Source organism: Erpetoichthys calabaricus, chromosome 1 (genome assembly GCF_900747795.2).
Source record: "Erpetoichthys calabaricus chromosome 1, fErpCal1.3, whole genome shotgun sequence".
Lineage (NCBI taxonomy): Eukaryota > Metazoa > Chordata > Cladistia > Polypteriformes > Polypteridae > Erpetoichthys > Erpetoichthys calabaricus.
The window spans coordinates 90,710,563-90,731,942 of NC_041394.2; the positions used below are offsets into that span (position 1 = coordinate 90,710,563).

A 21,380-nucleotide genomic window follows, 5' to 3' on the forward strand; every position below is an offset into this window, starting at 1 on the left:
TTTATATTATTGTGCAGAGTGATCATATGCATATTAATTAATTGAAAAGAGCTTTATTAGCATAAAAAGTTCACTTTACAACAAAACCCCATTTTCACTTATTTTGACCCTGGCACAAAATGATAGTTAAAAGTGTCCAGCAAGCTCCAGGACCGTCTCCTCCTGAGGAGTCAACTTCAGAATTGTGTTGCCACCAGTGCAGAGTTTGCTCAGTGCTGGCAATAGGTGGGTGTGAGTGCATCTGCATGCACAGTGAGGTGAAGACTTTTGGACAATGGCCTTTTGTCAAGAAGGGCAGCAAAGATGCCACTTCTTTCCAAGAAAAACATCAAGGAGAGACTGAAATTCTGCAGAAAGTACAAGGATTGTACAGCAGAAGATTGGTGCAAAGTTTTCTTCCAACTGTTTGGGACATTTGGAAAATCAGTTGTCCGGAAAAGGAAAAGCTGAACACTACCATGAGTCCTGTGTCATGCCAACAGTGAAGCATCCTGAGACAATCCATGTGTGGGGATGCTTTTCATCCAAGGGAGTGGGCCCACTCACAATTACGCCCAAGAACACTGCCATAAATAAAGAATGGTATCAAAATATCCTCCAAGAGCAACTTCTCCCAACAATCCAGGCACAATTTGGTGATGATCTGTGTATTTTCCAGCATGATGGAGCACCATGTCACAAGGCAACAGTGATAATGAAGGGGCTCTGAGATAATAACATTGAAACTTTGGACCTGTGGCCAGGAAACTTCCCAGATCTTAATCCCTTTGAAAACATGTGGTCAATTCTCAAAAAGTCAGTGGGCAAGCAGATAATTCAGTACCAGATTACAGGAAACAGTTTGATAATGCTTCCAGTGTGCAATAAATGGAACATCAGAAGTTCTGTAGAATTTATTGTCTTACTGGGTTAAAATGTTTATAACCAGCACTTATCAAAACATATGTATGTTGAAGAGCAAAAAGCATCACATTTGAAGGAGAGTATTTGCAGCATATTCAGAATGCAGTAATTCCCTTGCAGCAAGTAAAAATAAAAAGGAAGATGATACATTAAGCAGATAGTGCTAGATAAGATCAACTTAATTCTCACTTCAGTGATTCGTAAAAGGAATAGGTGTTAGGAGTTATTTGCAGTAACTACACAAACAACAAATTTGAAATGTAATGTGTACTACATACTTCTGCATCCAGAACGTGTCTATCAATAATTAAGATCCATTCCTACCATTTCTTGAAATCATTTGAGCAAAAAGAGATGTATTAAATTCTTAAACAGAAATTAGCATAGCTTCATCAACTAGTATTTGTTGGCTGAGGACCACAGCAATTTGTTAATCGTATAGTATACCTCCTCACCAACAGATGTCACAATTGATTCTAATTCTTTTGCATTCAGAACAAGCATTTTAAAGTACATTTTTTTGGTTAATGAAACTGTTTAACCAGGCTGCATTGAGTATGAGTAGATTGTCACCTGGACTTAAACATAGCTGTATAGAGATTAGGAGTTACTCATTTATCGCTAAGTACAACATGACTACATAGTAGCCAATGACATTAGAACATTTGAAAAATTGACAGTGTAACTAAAGTAGTAACAGTTTGTATTGTATGAGGATGTTGGCAGTGGCAGAGAAGTATGTAAGAGTTGTAGAGGATATGTACGAGGGAAGTGTGACAGTGATGAGGTCTGCTGTAGGAGTGACGGATGCATTCAACGTGGAGGTAGGATTACATCAGGGATCGGCTCTGAGCCCTTTCTTATTTGTAATGGTGATGGACAGGTTGACAGATGAGAATAGACAGGAGTACCCTTGGACAATGATGTTTGCTGATGACATTGTGATCTGTCGCGAGAGTAGGGAGCAGGTTGAGGAGTCCCTGAGATATGCTGTAGAGCGGAGAAGAATGAAGGTCAGTAGGAACAATACAGAATACATGTGTGTGAATGAGAAGAAGCTCAGTGGAATGGTGAGGATGCAGTTGGCAAAGGTGGATGAGTTTAAATACTTGGGATCAACAGTATAGAGTAATGGGGATTGTGGAAGAGAAGTGAAAAAGAGAGTGCAGGCAGGGTGGAATGGTTGGAGAAGAGTGTCAGGAGTAATTTGTGACAGGCTGTTATCAGCAAGAGTGAAAGGGAAGATCTAAAGGACAGTAGTGAGACAAGCTTTGTTATATGGGTTGGAGACGGTGGCACTGACCAGAAAGCAGGAGACAGAGCTGGAGGTGGCAGAGTTAAAGATGCTAAGATTTGCATTGGGTGTGACGAAGATGGACAGGATTAGAAATGAATACTTTAGAGGGTCAGATCAGGTTGGACAGTTGGGAGACAAAGTCAGAGAGGTGAAATTGTGTTGGTTTGGACACGTGCAGAGGAGAGATGCTGGCTATATTGGGAAAAGGATATTAAAGATAGAGCTGCCAGGCAAAAGGAAAAGAAGAAGGCCTAAGAGAAGGTTTATGGATGTGGTGATGGGTGTGACAGAGCAAGATGTTAAAGACAGGAAGATATGGAAGAAGATGATCCGCTGTGGCATATCTAATATCTAATAAACTTTTTAAATTAGGCACTTTAGGTTGAAAGGATATTTTCTTCTTATGCTTTCCTATACATTTTCAATTTAACTGTACATGCAATTTAGAATTTTTTTCTAAAGTAACAGGTAAAGACTTAATTTCTTTTTCTTCTGTAGGATGGCTTGTGGCATCATTGCTCGTTCTGCAGGCCTGTTTGAAAACCCCAAATTAATATGTGCATGTGATGGTGTCACACTCTGGGAAGAGCGAGACCGTCCAATAGCTGGTCCAGGACGCAAAGTTGCAAGTTCACTTGCTGCACACCTTTGAGTTTTTGAACTGCATACAAGACTTTTAGTCTAAAGACTGAAATATCAATAACAATCCAAACAATGTAAATTTAAAAACTGTCCTTGAAGAGAAATTTGAATGACAGGATTTTTGATACATTCCATTACAATGCCTGATTATGCAGACATGTTTTACAGTCTTAAGGCACATTTAAATGCAGATTTAAAACACTGATTTGATAGGAGTTCAAATAAAGTGACAGTAATTTTTTTTTTTTTACTTTATTCTGCTATGTATATATATATGTCTCTCATTTTAAAGAACAGGTTGTATAAAAAATAAATGTCATGCCTTCCTCTGTAACTTTTCACTTCCCTGAGATGTTAGTCAAGCAAATGTGTTGCAAATGTAATTCTCTGCCTGCAATATCTGTTGCAGAGCAAATTAAAATCCTTAATTTAAATGATTATGCTGAAACATTTCTATACATATGTTTTCTTTTGACTTGCTAAATAAACCAGTTAAATATATTCACGTGAGAATTTGCAATTTGGTTTATTTAATAGTTACTTTTCAGTTACTCTGAGATTTTCACACACTGTATAGGTGGGAGTGCTGTAGAGAAAGATTGAATGGTTTGAATTATTGTTTACTTGCAAAATTCTGAGTTCATTTTCTCAGTTTGTTAGTTTGACTGCTGTTTGTTTACATTTTTCTCTAAAGTATATTTAAACTATTACATCCTAATGTCTCTCTCATCTAGCTGTAGTGTGCCTTCAGTCACTGATATAAATTGATGGAGTTCTTCCTGTGACCTCAGGCTGGGTACAATTATAATTAATGGCCTTGTTTTTTTAGAATTTGTTTGAGGCTAGGAAGTAGCAATTTTAATTAATGGCTAAATGTGTATGAAATTACAGTAGTGACACTAGTTAAGACAATATGCAGTTTTAATTATTCCTCAAAAAATCAGTTTTTTCCTTTTTTTTACGAATCATTGAGTACATTTATATGCACACATAAAACCGGATAAGGTAAGTAAACCAGTTAAGGCAGAAACCTGGTTTCTTAAAAACCCACATTTACGTGTGTAAGTCAACCTTCTGGAGTTCACCTTTGGCAAAACACTCATCATTAAACTGCAAAAAAAAAGAGTTAAATGTCATCATTGGACATCATGAATTACAAAACGAGTATGGAGCCTGTTTTTCCTGAGCATTGTGGGGAATACAGTCGATTCCGCTTAATTGGGACACATTAGAACTAGGACATTTTGTCCCAATTAAGCGGCTACCCCAATTAAGCGAGTTCCACATAAAATTAAACAATAAATAATTTTCTTTCAATATTTTAATAAATTATTGAACCCAAATATAAATTATAAGAAAAATAATATAAGCTGTGAAGAAAAAATAATAAATTCTAAAGTAAAATAATTAGGTATGTACATACAATTTAATTCTCCAAAAATGCATCAAGTGTAGTCTGTTTTTTGTTTTTGTAAGTTTGTACTTTGTCCTTTGCAGTTCATCTTTTCTGTAATGCCCATTCCTCACGCAGTTGATTTTCTTGTTGTAAAAGACGCACTATGGTATATTTTGGTACACCAGTTATCTCAGTGAGCCTACGATGGCTTGTATTAAATGGCTAGCTTTTAATTTTATCCAGCAAAGCAATTTTACTTGAAAGCGTAAAATAATTTCTTGGCATCTTGGCAAGGGTTATAATTTTATAAATAAAATAGACAAAAAAAAAGTTTACTTATACGTTATACGTACATGCGAGGTGGTGTAGGGGTAACTGAATACGGTACGGTAGCGGTGACAGTAGACTATTAAGCAGACGTGCTACTCCACTCTAAGATTGTACTATCTAAACTTACCAGTGCTTCTTCGACGGGCTACGATAGATGACTGACTTGCAGCACACGTCAGCTACTGTCTCAATTAAGCGGAATGTTGTCCCAATTAAGCGTTTAAATTATGTATTACTGTAGTTTATTATTTTGGTTTTCATTCCTTGAGATTTGGCCCAAATAAGCGGCTGCTCCAATTAACCGGTGGCCCAATTAAGCGGAATCGACTGTATTACTTTTAAAAGTAACTTAGTCGCATTAGTTAAATGTTACCTATATATAATTTCTTATTATAACATGTAATACTGTATTTAAACAGTGCATTACTTTTTCTTCTTTTGTTTGAAAACTGCAAATTTGACTGGCCTGCATTTGTTATTAAATCCTAAGTCCAGATATGAACCTTCATCAAACTGACTGGAAACACAGCCAGACATGATAATTTACTTGTGGTTTATAAATACATTTAGCCTTTTATTGGTTTCTCAGACCAATAACCTGGAACAAGGGTTTATATGACAATTTAAGAAAATGGATTTCTATGAATAATGGGGTAATAAAGCACTTGTAAATGCACTTGATTACCTGGATTCGGTCTAAGTATAAATTACTAGATTGCAGGCACTTTATCTGCAGGAATTTCTGTGTTTATTTTTTATCAGAAAACATGATGATTGTGACCAATTTATGTTCATATGTGTAAGGTTACAGTTGTTAAGTCTTAAATCTTTTCAGAAATATACAGTGCTGTTTACTTTTGACAAAAGGGTATTTTTGCTATGACATGCCACACCAGTGACCATGTCACATTTTGTGAGAACAGCTTGCATTACTTGAACTGATTTTCCATAAACACAATTATGCTACTTGGCATGATTTTCAGTACCCCTGGAGCTCATGCATATATTTGATCTGTGTAGTTTCTATTATTTTAACACAGCTACAAACAAAGGATGATATTGGAAGGAAGTGGTGAACCAAAATTTGTTTAGGAGGCCAAATAAAGTGGAGAGCGTGAAAAGTTACTGCATAAAAGTTAAATAAAAAATTGTAACATTTATAATTGAGGCAAGTGCTTTAATGTAATTTTGAATGATAGGCATCAGTTTTAGAGGTAATTCATGTCTCATACCTTTTTCTGTTTTCTTATAAAACAGATTAAGAAAATACACGAATGTACGTGAACATGTGGTTTCATTATAAACTGCTCAAAAAATTAAAGGAACACTTTGAAAACACATCAGATCTCAATGGGGAAAAAAATAATGCTGGATATCTGTACTGATATGGACTGGGTAATGTGTTAGGAACAAAAGGATGCCACATCACTTGATGGAAATGAAAATGATTAACCTACAGAGGGCTGAATTCAAAAACACCTCAAAAATCAAAGTGAAAAAATGATGCGGCAGGCTAGTCCATTTTGCTGACATTTCATTGCAGCAACTCAGAATCATACTCAGTAGTTTGTATGACCCACACGTGCTTGTATGCATGCCTGACAACGTCGGGGATATGCTCCTAATGAGATGATAGATGGTGTCCTGGGGGATTCTCCTCTCAGATCTGGACCAGGGGATCACTGAGCTCCTGAGGTGCTACCTGGCAGCGACGGATGGATCGAAACATAATGTCCCAGAGGTGTGTAGGTCAGGCGAGCATGGGGGCCAGTCAATGGTATCAATTCCTTCATCCTCCAGGAACTGCCTGCATACTCTCACCACATGAGGCCGGGCATTGTCGGGCCTGGAATCTCCTCCATGCCCATGAGACTGTGCTGGGGAACACAGCAAACCTTCTGGCAATGGCACATGCTGATGTGCCATCCTGGAGAGGCTGTACTATCTATGCAACCTCTGTAGGGTCCAGGTATTGCCTCATGCTACCAGTAGTGACACTAACCGTAACCAAATGGAAAATTAGTGAAAAAAAAAACAGAAAAGATGAGGGGGGAAAAATGTCAGTGGCCTCCACCTGTTAAACCATTCCTGTTTTGGGGCTGGTCTCATTGTTGCCTATCTAGTGCACCTGCTGTTAATTTCATTAACACCAAAGCAGCTGAAACTGATTAACAACCCTCTCTGCTACATAACTGACCAGATCAATATCCCAGAAGTTCCTTTGATTTGATGCTATACTCTGATTAAAAAGTATTCCTTTAATTTGTTTAAACAGCATATGTGATTTCTCACCTAGTTGGTGCTTTTCTTACAAGGTTCCTCAAATGAGGTAAAATGTTTTGACAAGTGCATGCATCTCTTATACCATGTGGTGTATGTAAAGCCACCTGAGACCTTTAGACACAATTTGGTAACAAATATATAGTGGACTGTATATATATATATATATATATACGTGTGTGTGTGTGTGTATATATATATATATATATATATATATATATATATATATATATAAATTTTTTTAAGTAACACGATTTTCTTCAAAAATGCACTAAAAAGTAAAAAATACTTTTTTCTTGTACTGAGATTCTGTTAGTCATAAAAGATGATTCAGGTATATAAGATAATGGTTATAACTGGAAAACTTTTCAAATTGTAGAGTTTTTTTTTGACTCCATCATATCTTTCCTTTATAATGGAGATGAGTTGGAGTACAGGAGGCTTGTGAAGGACTATCTCTTGTAGTGCAGGGAGAACCACCTAAAACTCAACATCAGCAAAACAAAAGAGTTGGTGGTGGACTTCCTGCTTGCCAAACAGCTTCTAAGGCCGTCACCATGCAATGGGAGGACGTGGAAGTGGGGCAGAGCTATAAATACCTGGGGTTTTGCATAAACAGCAAACTGGACTTTAGAACAGTCTAGAAGAGAACAAGCTATTCAGACCAACAAAGCTTGCCAGTCCAATCAATTTAACTCTTCTAAAATAATATCAAGTCTAGTTTTTAAAGTCCTACTGTCTACCACACTACTTGGTAATTTATTCCGTGTGTCTATGATTCTCTGTGTAAAGAAAAACTTCCTAATCAAAATAACCTGACTTGTCTGACAACACACTGACGCGGTACAAGAAGGGCCAGAACAGACTGCTCTTCCTGAGGAAACTCGGGTCTTTTGATGTGTGCTGCTGGAAATTATTTACTATTCTGTGGTAGAGGTGTGTGACACAAAGTCCCAGAACAAACTTAGGAGGAAAGCCTGCACCATTGCAGAGCTAACCCTGGACACACTGCAACCTGTTGTTTAAAGAGAATGGTGGAAACATTGTATGCCATCAGGAAAAATCCCCTTCAGTAGGCACTTACTTGGAGCACTTTTAGCCAAAGGCACAGTTCTCCACGGTGTGCTAAGAAGGGCTTAAAGCTTCATCTTGATGTCCCAGACTAAATACTTTTACTTTTTATGTTCACGTGTACTTATTTTTATTTCAACGCATTATTTATTTATAATTTATATAGCTCTCGATTGATTGTATTCTTTCACCTGTGCGCCTGTATCTGCGATTTTTATGTTTCTGCTGCCGTATGCATCAATTTATTATTTTTCAAACATGTTTGGTTTCGCTCTCAGTCTGTGGTTGAATGGTTGCCACTATTCATGCGCAGAATGCTGCTTTCAGTGCTGCCTATGACTGTGAATTGGATGGGTGGCACAAAAAACTGAGGAACTGAAATTTTGTAATAAAATGAATATGAGCTAACGGAGATGAGATAACCCTCCGGTCTTGCAATGTAACTCTAATGTAGTAGGAAAAGAAAATCATGGATTACAAATTACTTTAAACGTGAAATTACACTTCAGATATACAATATTGTCCACAACTGGCATATACGGTTCCATGAATATTGCGTGTTATTTCTAAGGATTCACATTTATCGCTCACTGCCCCTGTTTACCATGATCTGTTTAAGTACAACTTCCTTCCGTTTATCAGCTCGCTTCCAATTCGTCAACTGCACAGAACCGGATGTGATAAAATTTGTCAACGCCGCACGCCACAGCTCTACCATTGGCTCAGCATCGCGTCGTAGAAAGAAGTTAAAGCAAGCGCGGCCATTTTCTGTTACGGCGCCAGCGTCAAGGTAAGTTGGAATAGTGGTTCTTATTGTGATTATTTGTTTAATATTTACCCCATTTCTCCCGATGTAACTTGCTATGTGTAGCTGATTATTTTAATAAACAATAATAGGACTTCTAAAGTTTTACTTGGAGATATTTTGTGCGTTATAAGTGTAAAGTCGATTGCCTCTTTGTAAATGAGTCATTTTCAGGACAGCAAAATTCGCTCTGACCGTAAAAAGAGCACACGATCGATATTTTAGGTTTAGGTTGTCGCCGCTGCAGAGATTTTTATTGTTACAAAGAACAAGTTAAACTTGCATCCAGTAAGATAAGAAATGTGTGGGTTAGATATTCGCCAATGTAGCGATATTGTTTTATTGTAAGACATCGGAAAATATCTTCATTATTGCTTTGTTCGTAAATTGTCTTTTTCTGCCCTTTTAATAAAATCGTTCACATTATTCTTATCGAAATGGGCTTAAATAACGTAACTGAAGTAAGGAATTGTTAAACGTAAAGGTCATACGCACCGAAGTGGTGCTTTTTGTACCGTGGCTTCTGCGGCCGCCTTTTCCGGTTCCCAGCGATCTTTTCGGTGTGATACTCTTCATATGCGCGTGCGCTTGTTCTTGTACACCCGTTTCCAGGAAGATACGATTGTGTTTTCCTTTAGGCAATATGCGTACATAAGTATGTGTAGTTTGCATGTCTTTAGATATTAATAGTATATACTATTAAACATTTCGATATATTTTGAGTTATTAGTCTTATATAAAACCATTATGAATCGTGTTCAGTCTGCCCCTAACACTTCTAAAGGATTTCGTTGCACACATGTACAAACCGATGACTTTCTAATTAAAAAATGTAAGGTAAATGTTAGTATTTATTTACAGCTAGACAATTGTGTTGACATTTTGCCAACCGCTAATTGAAATCTGTGAGTTTTAAATGCGAAGAGTTTGAATTGGCATCAGCCGTTCTTAAAAACTGTAACGATTTCCTTCATGAGGTAGAAGTACAAGATAAGAACAGTTGCGTCAGGTATTCTAAATTTTAGATGTAATGATTAAGATCTAAGTATTCTCGATTGTAAAAGAAATACAGAGGTAACTAAGGGGCTGGATCCCTTGTAAAGGTTCAAAAATTGAAAATAACATTCGTAATCACTGACCTTGAAACAGTGTAAACGATACCCCACAAGCCCATGTTTGAAATTTGTCGTTTTTAACCTAATGGGGTGGCTCTTAGAAAGCTATGACCTCCAGTAAAGAATCGGATACAAATTTGGTCATCAGTAACCTTGAAATAGCAGAAAACGACACCCCAGATGCCTATATTATCGTACCGGTTTTTTTTTTTTTTTTTTCAAAGTTTTGTGAAAGATTCTAGATATTTTGTGAAATGGCGTAGCATTGACTCCTTGTGTCCCATTGTTATGACATGCACAACTTCAAGTCCTTCTGATCACTTTTGCAGGGGGGCACGGGTTGATTTACAATATCATAAAGGTATAATTTCATGCACAAAGTATGGTTCAAGAATGGCGTTAAATTTTAGCATTTTTGGGGTTTAGAGGGCCGAAAATAAGGGTGAACCCCAAAAAAGTTATCTAGCATAACTTGACATGAAGATGAGTTGAATGGTATATTGTCTGAGGATTTTCTCATACTGGAGAGTCGGGAGTCGCCAGAAATAAAAGTTATTTCAAAGCATTCATGAATAATTCATCCAATAACAGAAATTAAATAAAACAAAGACAGGTTAAAACTTACACAGACATTCTAAAATATTTACTTCATTTGAGAAGTGATATCCTCATTGATTTACTGAAGTTAAATCCTGTGTGTAGCTTGTTTCTGTCATCAGCTGAGGTGATTTTTTTTTCCCAACATTTTCTCTGACACACACCAAATGCTTCTAAGTAATACATCGTTCATTGATTAAGGAATTCATTTCTTACTTCAAGACATCTGAAAGTCATCTGTGGAGTTTGGTTTTTAAACAAGCAGGCTCAGGGTAATGACATCTATGTTTGATATCTACAGGGTTAAAACATGAAAAGTTTTTTCAGCTTTGCTGGTTTAATCCCCAATTTTTATTTATTTTTTGCAGTCTGTAAAAAAAAAAAAAAAAAAAAAGCAAGCAACAATGTTGCATTGTCCGTAATGAAGGACAGTTTTTTTCCTTGTATGTTCAAAATGACTAATTGTAATGGTGCATTAATGTATTCACCCCAAATAATTTAAAAAAGTAAAACAAACCATCCCAGTTTTTTCACAGCTTCCCATCTATTGTCCTGGTACTTTGAAGCTATTGCCAGAATCATGTTTATTAGAATAGTGTTACAGCATAATAATTGACAGATCATGTTATTAACTGTTTTCTTTCTTAAATTTGTGCAACAGATCAACTTATAGTGCAGCTTCCTCACTGTCTACTTTTAGAAATAGCTGATAACTGAGAAGTAAAAAAAATATTCCAATGAAAGTGTTTAATTCATCCCTCTGTTCTCTTATTTTTCTGTAATTTATTTTAATAAAAATGAAAAAAGTAAGCTTCATGGTGATGGGAGACGCCTCATTAGTTGCACAGATTGTGGCATCATGGAACAAAGGATCACATTGCTAAATTACATTTTTTTTTTATTGACAGTGGTAACAGTTTCCTACAGAGTAAGTAATTTGGTCCTTGGTTGGCATTATTTCACATTTACAAATTATGTGGTGCCAGTTGCCCAAAGCCTTCTTCCAGGTATTAACTTTTAAATTTCTTCTTTCAAATGTAATCTGATTTTTACAGGTGACAGGTAAGCCTCAGCAACATATCTGATTCTTTTGTGGTCGTGATTTTCATTTTCAAACAAAATTGATCGATGGTGTTACTTAAGCTTGTTTGTGTTAGCATTTCAAAACCATGCAATGAAAGTGCAAAATTGTTGTAAATGTACATTTGCATACTTTATCTTTCAGAAAGGTTGCATCCATTAACCACACTTTTGACTGAAAATGAATCATATTTTTAAAAACACCTGATCTTCTTTGAAAAGCTGTACATTATTTTCAGCAATTTCAACATGACTGAGAGAATAAAACTGAAAAAAAAATACTTAACCTTTACAAGTAGCAAAAATTTACACCGGGTGTTAGACTCAAATTAAATATGTTTTTATTATAGAATAGTAATAATAATACTAGCTCACTACTGTAAATGGTAAATGTGGGGAGTACCTGGGATCGGACCTGCAACCTCTTAATTACGAGGCAGCAGTTCTTACCTCTGTGCCAGCCACACAAACATGTCTGCTTTGTGTCGATTGATTTTTAGGGTTTGGTTTTTACATATTAACAGCATCATGCAAATTGAATCATTTCTTTTTCTTGAGTTATATTCTTGAATAAAAAGTGGTCGTTATCTTTTGTGATAGTGTTTGATATTTGGACTCCAGTCTTCACACATTATACACTTCATGTCAACATTTTGTCATTATTACTATAACATGAAAAAAGGTTGATATAGTTATTTGTTCAACATTTGTTACCTCACATTTCCTGTCATCCTACATTTACACAGATCATTGTAGACATAGAACACACACAAAATGTATGTATTCCAAATAATGATATATTATTTATCCAATACAGCTGTAAGAATTTTGTTTCCAAATTCAGCTGCCTCAGTGGGGGATGAGTGAGCAGGCTGCCTGCTGCCAGTGCTGATTGACACATTTGCAAACCAAAGACGCTGATGAAAGGGTGTGAGGGAATTCAAGGAGGCCCGGCATTACAAATATTTTCATAGGCTTCAGGGATTCTAGTGTTAAGAATATCACAAACGAGTACATGCTTACATATTATTAAATAAATAAGCTGTTTTGTGCTAACAAAAGTAAAAATACAGTATTGTGGCTCTTAAATTATATGTTTAGGTACACTTCTTATTTAATTTTTATTTGATTTGTGAGGAACACAGCTAGCCTTTGGAGTGTTTAATAGTTATTAAGTAATTAAAATGCTACATTTTTATTGTCATTGACTGTAATCTGTGTATTTTGCAGGAAGTTTGACTCTTAATACTTTTATTTTTTGAGGGACTGTTGTGAATTTTTTGATCAAGTAGGGTTATTTTTTCCTGCTGTCAACAAATGATTTTGTGATACTTTTCATTTCTTTAGTCCTAAACATCAAACTTCCACAATATGATGAAATAATTAAATTTTATTATATATAGCAGATCAGATCACATTTAAAAAATATATAGTTTTTACAGGACTCTGGAATGTTTTCTCTTGATGGTCCTAGTGTTTGAATTAGTACTTCTAACTTCAACAAAAAAATAAATTGCAATTTGAATATGATGTAAATGGCACAGCAAAAAAACAAAATTGCTTTTTAAAGGGTAATTATTAAAAAAAAAAAAAAAAATCTAATTTGTCCTGGCCTTTTTTCCTTCAGCAAGCTGTTTGTGGACATAGCAAGGAGGCTGTTTTTGTTGGTGTATAGATTAAAGAAGTTAATATTACATTGAATTGATTAATGTAAAAAAAACTTCAAGGCTTCATACTATGTTTTATCTATAGTATGTGTTAGTCCTAAATGTTGAAACATAATGAGTAATTTAACTATTAACAGTTTGGAAACTGTGACTCGGTTATTTTCATCGTTTTTGCCAGAAGGCTAGTAGTATCACTTTAAAGCAGACTAAAGGCATTTATTTGCCAGCTCCCCTCTCTCTGTCTTTGGTAAAATATAATTGCTTTCACTATTAGAAATTACTAGATAAGTCATTTTATTGTTGAGTCTTTATTCTATTTAAGCATTTGTATTTTAGTAGAAAAAGAAAATGAAGAGCTTTAGTAGCCAGCAAGCATGATAGCTAAATTTGGCATTTCTGTTTCGTTACACAGATACAGCCAGCTTAATTTAAGATGATTGAAAAACTAGAATTTTGGTTGCAATTTAGAGCTTAGTTTTGGCAGTGGACATTTTCAATTTAAAAGTAGTCTGTTGGTAATCAGTTACTTATTCTGTGTTCATTAGTGCACTGCATGCAGTGATGTATGTTTTTACCATTCTAATGCAAGTATGTTATTTTTGAGGACAATGGAGTGGCAACTATTGTATATTTCAGCAGAACATTTCTATATTGTAGTGAGCCAATGACAATCTCTAGGGTGAACTGTACATAAAGTAAGGCACGATAAAGCCACTTCACATCAGAAGAAAGGAAAACATACACACCAGTTAACACAGATATTGGAGAAACTAAACCTCTCTGGCTCCTTGTGCCTTAGAAAAGGTAAAGTCAAAGTCTAACTCCTCTGAGCCTGAAAGTAAGTGAAAAACCATTTTAAAGGACATTATGTTAAGACATGTTTCAAGACGCCAACTTCCTGGAAACAAGTAGATAATTGTGAGTAATACTGAAAGAGCTAGTCTCTTTATTTTTTCACCCTTTTAGTGCAAGGGATCCCCATTTAGCTAGTAAGAAGGAGTGTTCCACTGGAGATGTCCAAAACAGCATTGACTGCTGTTTGCAGTGACTCTGGAATGTTAGTGAGTGGTACATCTTGTAATTTTGCTCTTTGGGAATGGTATATCTTGTGTTTTAAACTAGGTGCCCAGTAAAGGCAGTACGTGGGGAAACTAACAGAAAAGAGAGTGGTTGTCTCAGTGAAATCATGCAGGTTTCCTCTACAAATGTTAGAGGGCAAATCACCCATATGATGCTTGTCCCTCTTGTAGAAAGACTACAGTCAAGGAGTTCTTGTTGGAGATGCATTGTGAGCACCCCCTTGATAAGGGGTTTCTTTTATCTTATTTTATAACCTTGTTTGTAAGCACTGGTTAATATTAATGACTTAGTTTTTGCTGCTGTTTATTTTTAAAAAAAAATTGATTTGAAACACACACAACGCACAAAAAACCTGTAACAGACTTGACAATCAGCTTGCACTGTCTAGAAGGAAGTTGTGGAATGTGAAGATCTCAAGAGTTAGCTAGAACAACACAGATGATTTTTTGGGTACTTTTTTTTTTTTTTTATTCCAGTGAACGCAACATTTTCTCCCAAGTACAGTGGAACCTCGATTCACGGCCATAATTCGTTCCAAAACAACCTGGCATGCACGCCTTAACTCGGGTTTAGTTCACAGGTCGTAGGCATGGTAAAGTTTCCATTTAATTGAATGACCCTATTTGAACTAAAGCGGTTTCTTTGTGTGGGCGCCTTCGTTCATTAAGTCTAGTTTACAGGTGGTGTTGTTTGGGCGCTCACAGGTTGTGTTGTTTGGGCGCCATCTACTGACTCTGGGAAGCCACTGCGTTTTGGGAAGCCGCTGCATTTGACTCTGAGGCGGGCGCCTCGGTGGCAGTACGCATGGGCCTCGGTGGCAGTACTCCTGCGCCTCGGTGCGTCCGCCGTGCATAAATTAACTGTGGTTTAGTAAGATAGATAATACCAAACCATCAATATACATATAAAATTAACTCCTAGTTTATTGCCCCACCTCCTCAAGTCCATAAGTTCCTCTTTCTTGTGCCAGAGAACATTTCAGGAAATGATCAAGATTGCTGATTTTAACATTTGCTTTCTTTTTCTGTTTTTATGTTCTGTTGCCAGTTTGTGCAAAGATAAATTAGCATAAACAGTGGTTCTTCTGTTGTGTTTTTATTCGGTGAAAATCTTAATTTACTCGTGTATACAAAGGATATTGGTCAAGCTTATTATAACATCCAAAAGTGTCAGATGTGGCATTAATGCATTAAACATAAGCAGCCTCCTTTTATTTTTACAACTGTAAATCATAGATTCTGTTCCCTAAAAAGTCCCATTATGTCCTGCAATCTATTGGTGGAAATCATGAGGATGATGAAATGTGGGGATGGGAGTGCCATGTTGTTCAATGTTTCTAATTGTAAGTTATTTATTTTGTTGTTTTTTTTTTTGTTTTGTTTTTTTTTTAATAGGTAATTTGTGAACTGGTAATTAACAATAACTAGTTTTGAAACTGCAGTCAGCTTTAACGTTAATGTCAAACATATACAGTGTAAATTTACAGTGTCTATCACTGGTTTAAAATTATTTTGTGTTATAAACACTTGAAGCACAATGTAGTTCTCTGAAAGAACGTTTTTTTTGCACTTATAAGACAGATTTACCCCACTTTTTTATTTGCATTATTTTCCCAACTCAGTAGTCGTAATATTGTCGTGTACAAAGTATGGTGAAATGTGTCAGCACTAATAACACCTAATTGTTTATTTGTTTAATCTTTATATCCTACGAGAAGCATTTTCCTGTTTATTCACAGCTAAAATATGGCGTAACCATAAATATCTCCCCAACCAAACAATTTTAGCCTTCAATGTCTACTGTTTATTAAACTGCTCCCCTTTAAAAAGACTATAGGACAAAATAAAACATGTTAGCAACAGTGTTACATCCTTTCCTGTGTTAGAACTAGGGTATAATAAAGGGTCAGGGTTGGGGAAATTAGATGCACATTTGCAGTGGGTTTTTTTTTTTTTTGTTGTTGTTGTTGCTTGCTCATTGGAGGGTAGAATGTCACTGCGTAAAGTGCACGATCTACACATTCCTTATATTATTGTTGTCTACCACAGCACAAGACTTCATTACTTCCACGTTTCCTCTTAAACGAACATTGACAAATGCTGCATTGTAAAGAGTGTTTAGAGGACTATTACCTTTCTTGTCCTTCCACTTGATTGTAATAATTTTGCCTTGAAGCTTCACCAACAGTTGGCTTGTACAATATCATAAGCATCAGTTTCGCTTTCCTTGTCAATGTCTGATGGCCGTTTAATATTGTTACTACCACTTGATACCACTAATGGTTCACTTTCAGCTTGTTCTAAAACTGGATTTACAGCTTCTTGTTTACATTGTGTTTTGGTTGAAGATTCCACCCCACTTATGAATATTGATGAGTTTCCCTGAAGTGGGAAAATAGAAATATTTGGTTCTTTGCAGGGTAATGTCACTTTATCCACTTGATGGCAGCAGAATACTGTCCCAAGAGTTATTCTGGCTTTACACTGTAAATCGGATCATTAAGTGTCATCATAAATTACTGTGTTAGCCGTAATAACAGAATTCTGGGCCCAAGTCACAGTCTGGGTGTGTCATTAATGTAATCCCTTGTATCTAAGAACGCGTGCCTCTCTTACTCCTGTACTGTGTGCAGGAGTCATGGGGATGAAGGTGCATGGCATGTTTATGATCGTTACTCGCCTGTTATTAATTCACACAAGGATCCTGTGTTGGGGGCATTTGGTGATGGGATGTGACTATATCTCTGATTTATACAGTAGTTACTGTCTCTGTGTAGATCAAACAGAAAATATAAGTAATGCAACAAGGTTTGTAAATTGTAACCTTGTGCTGCAATCTCTACTTTTTATTTTAATTATGTACACATATCAGGACTACCATTTTTAAGTTAAAATCTGAAAGCAGACATTATTTTTTGACATGTTGACCCTGTTTATTTGTAATACGGCCTGTTCTTTATAGTGTTTTTAAGTCTTTTTTTTTTCTTTTCCTTTTCCTTATTGATGTGGAATTCTAAACTTTCCACTATAGCTTAATAACTAATGTAACTATCTAATTTCTGTTTTGTATGGTATTCTCTGTATTCCCTGATTAATTTCAATTAAAAAATGAGCCAGGCTAAAAAGATACATGTGTAGTGAATACTGACACTACCCGGCTGAACCATCGAAGAAGCAATGATTATACAGTTTCTGCACTTAATTGTAGTTAGTGTTTTTGTCAATAACTACTTTGGGAGAAATACATATTGCTCTGTGAAGTCTCTATTGCACTGCACTGCTTTTCCAGGAAATTTTCAGCTGTAAGATTCATTTTCATAAATCTTAGCGAGTTGGGGGCAGCCACAATGTGTACTTATGATTGACTATGTAGTTTGTATCCCCTAACAAGTCACGAGACTTATGATTTACCCTGACAAAGTAAAACGGTTTGAATTTTGCCTTCAGTGGTAGATGCTGACAGCCATTGAGTGCCTACCTAGAAGCACAGTGTGCGCAATTTGTCCACAAGTAACGAGGAAGGAGGGTGTTTTGGAATGAACAAAGGTACGAAAGGCTTCTTTGGTGTCTTGTATTTGATATACCACAACAGAAAGGAAAAAAATAAGGCAAGATATTGCAAGTGAAACAGCCATAATTGGAACGCCCTCATACAGGTAAAGGTACTGTGATGTGCTGTAAGACAGCACATTAATTTGTTGTCAGAATGCACTAAGCTTCTGATAATTTGGAAATTTCAATCTGTGTTGTAAATTCAACAAGGAGTCATCAGTAATTGTAGTTTTGCCTGTAATTTGTCGTCCTCAATTTATAATTGTACAATATAATGTCCTCAAGGGCATGAGATGTAGCAATTAGTCATTAAATATGACATCCACATCCAACTACAACTTGTTTAATGTGCACAGTGAATATGGATATTATTTTCAAATAAAATATAACTTCTGCATTTTGGATTCCAGTTTTGAACCAAACAACAAAGTAGTGTATGAAAACTTAAGAGGCTGCTTGCTGACATAGCTTCAGAATGGTAGTCATTAAATTGTCACATATGAACAAATTTATTTATATATATGAGTATGTATGAATGTATGTATTATACTCTGACAGATTTAAGTCACCTCAACACTTTGCTCTGTTGATACCCTCTCACATTTCCTCACTGTCCTAACACACGTACCTTAGGTTTTTTATAGTGTGTGACTGTATGTTACATTTTTGCAAGCAGTTAACAACTTGTTGCTTTTTATTTATGTTAATTATAGGATTTTTTTGTGCTGAAGTGTTTAAATTTGCATTTCTTCTTTAATTGTTGGCAAATATTGTATATGTGTGTGCCCTGTGGTGGGCTAGCGCCCTGCCCAGGGTTTGTTTCCTGCCTTGCGCCCTTTGTTGGCTGGGCTTGGCTCCAGAAGACCCCCGTGACCCTGTGTTCGGATTCAGTGGGTTGGATAATGGATGGATGGATGGATAATGGATGGATGGATGTATACGTGTGCACATTCTCTAGGCTGTAGTTGATTTTGAAGTTCTTTTTTAATTGGGGGGGGGGAATCCTATTTTTAAATAAAAACCCATTAAAACCACTTCTCTCTCCTGGACAACGTGGGTATAATGATCTACATTTGGTATTTCCTTTCTTACTTAATCAAAAATTTAAAGTAGCCAACAGCACACCCTTAGTTTACATGTGGTATTGAAGGACTAAAATAACATGTCTTGTTAAGAAGGCTCAACAGTGTCTTCGCTTTTTAAGAAGACTGGAGACAGTCTGTCTTCTTGGTTCCTCACTTAACTGTAAATGTAATTATAGAGCATACTGAATTGGCAGCATGCAAAGACCTACTGTATAATGGTTGATTACAGCTGTAATCATAAAGACAGGACATTTATGACAAAATGCCTAAAGTACTTTTCTTTGTGGCACACCCACACACCTCAACAGCAAACTGCCCTCTGCAATTCTGCAAGTCGTATTTTTTAAGATTCAGTGCTTTACCATCAGACGATGATAGATTTTGTTTAATTCTATTTTTTTAATATTTTACTTACCCATGTCATTTGTAGTGAAGAGAAAAATGTTTAAACTCCTGTTTTTTATGAAGAATAGAACATAAAGATGTTTATGATATAATAATGGCCAGTGTTAACGTGATAACAACAAATGATGGAAAAACCGCATTATCCACTTGTTTATTATCCATTGGTTATGTTCAAAATGTGCAAAATACATGGACCTTCAGTTTTCCTATTTATGTACATGCTGATAATTCAAGACATAACTGCATACCAGTATTTTAGACAGACATCCGGATTATGCGATACGACTAAAGCGAAAATTTTCTTCCTTTTGTCCCCCCTTTAACCTTTTCACATCATTTGCCGTTGTACTACGTTGTTTACTATTGCCATCTATTATGTCAGATTTTCTTGTTTCATTCAGCAAGGAAACATAAGATTTAAAAATATTTCTCTGCCACCACTACAAAGTGCATAGAGTGTGTAACATTAAAAAAACATTTTTGAGCGGTGTATTCCTAATGGATGTTTGGCATTTTTCAAGTTGAAGTTATTTCCTTACAAATCTGGTATACAGTGTATGCATTTGTCACACGGAATTGTGTTCTAAAGTTGTGTTTTATATACAGTAATCCCTCCTCCATCGCGGGGGGTTGCGTTCCAGAGCCACCCGCGAAATAAGAAAATCCGCGAAGTAGAAACCATATGTTTATATGGTTATTTTTATATTGTCATGCTTGGGTCACAGATTTGCGCAGAAACACAGGTTGTAGAGAGACAGGAACGTTATTCAAACACTGCAAACAAACATCTGTCTCTTTTTCAAAAGTTTAAACTGTGCTCCATGACAAGATAGAGATGACAGTTCAGTCTCACAATTAAAAGAATGCAAACATATAGGGATGCACCGATACCACTTTTTTGGAAAACGAGTACGAGTACTTGCATTTCAGTACTCGTCGATACCGAGTACTTGCCGATACCGAGTACTTAATAAAAACATGATTTAAATTTACAGGTAACAGCTTTAGTCATATAATTTAACAAAAAAAACAAGAAACTCTCGTCTATCCACTGGGAGGTTAGGCTAATTAGCGACACGGGGCTAACACTGCTTGTCCAAATATCCGTGGTGAAACTAAACGCAGAGGAGGCTTGCAGTAGGCTGTGGATATGTTTTTTCACGGAGTCGTGTAGTTTAGGCAGCTCCGTGTCAGTCATGTAGCGGCGGCTTGGGATATCATATCTGGGCTCCAGAACATGGAGGAGACGCAGGAATCCCACATTTTCTACCTCCGAGAGTGGCTGGTCACTCAATGCAATGTACTCGATAATTGCCTGTGTTATTTTCACAGCACATGGATTGTCTCAGGACATTTTCTCTCGTCTTGCAAGAGTTTGCTGCAGCGTGGGTTGTGTTGGTTTAGAAGCGTGGGTAAACTCTTTGTACTTGTTGTCGTGTTGGGATTTTAGGTGCTTGATTAAATTACTTATGTTAAATGCGCTACCTTTTGAGCCTCCTCTGTACAATTTCGCTGAGCACAATTTGCAGTCCGCCTTTGTTTTGTCGTCTTCATTCACTTTGAAATAGTTCCACACGGCTGACATGTCTCGCCTCACCTTGCCTTCTCCCCGCTCTGAGCTGCAGCCGGGGCCTGGGGACGGGCACTCGGCGCCTGTGATTAACCCCTTACACGACACTCAAACATAGACATTTCTCAGACCGTGGTATCGGTCCCCGGTATCGGGGGACTTTAAACGAGTACGAGTACTTTAGAAAATGTGGTATCGAGGCCAATACCAGATACCCGTTTTGGTATCGGTGCATCCCTACAAACATATCTTCCTCTTCAAAGGAGTGCTTGTCAGGAGCAGTGACTGTCACAGAGATAGAGAAAAGCAAACAGATCAATAGGGCTGTTTTTCTTTTAAGTATGTGAAGCACCTCAAGCTGTTGAAGGCGGCAGCTCACACCCCCTCTGTCAGGAGCAGACAAAGTAAGCTGTTGAAGGCGGCAGCTCACACCCCCTCCGTCAGGAGCAGACAAAGTGAGACAGAGTTTGTTTTTCAATCAAAAATCAATACGTGCCCTTCGAGCT

The 21,380-nt window shown here is 36.6% G+C and overlaps 2 protein-coding genes across 3 annotated transcripts in view; both read left to right on the forward strand.

Moving 5' to 3' along the window:
* Positions 1-3,355, forward strand: part of LOC114653079 (copper chaperone for superoxide dismutase-like) — a 32,460-nt gene extending 29,105 nt beyond the window's left edge. The window contains exon 8 of the mRNA XM_028803254.2: positions 2,699-3,355. Coding sequence (XP_028659087.1) covers positions 2,699-2,852 — 154 coding nt within the window. The 3' untranslated portion in view covers positions 2,853-3,355. The remainder of the gene's footprint in view (positions 1-2,698) is intronic.
* A 5,272-nt stretch (positions 3,356-8,627) lies between these two features.
* Positions 8,628-21,380, forward strand: part of rbm14b (RNA binding motif protein 14b) — a 37,055-nt gene continuing 24,302 nt past the window's right edge. The window contains exon 1 of one of the 2 annotated variants that reach the window (XM_028803244.2): positions 8,628-8,709. The gene's annotated coding sequence lies outside the window, so the exon portion shown is untranslated. Of the gene's footprint in view, positions 8,710-11,342; positions 11,365-21,380 lie in introns of those variants that run through there. The other variant, XM_028803250.2, reaches the window with a different exon arrangement.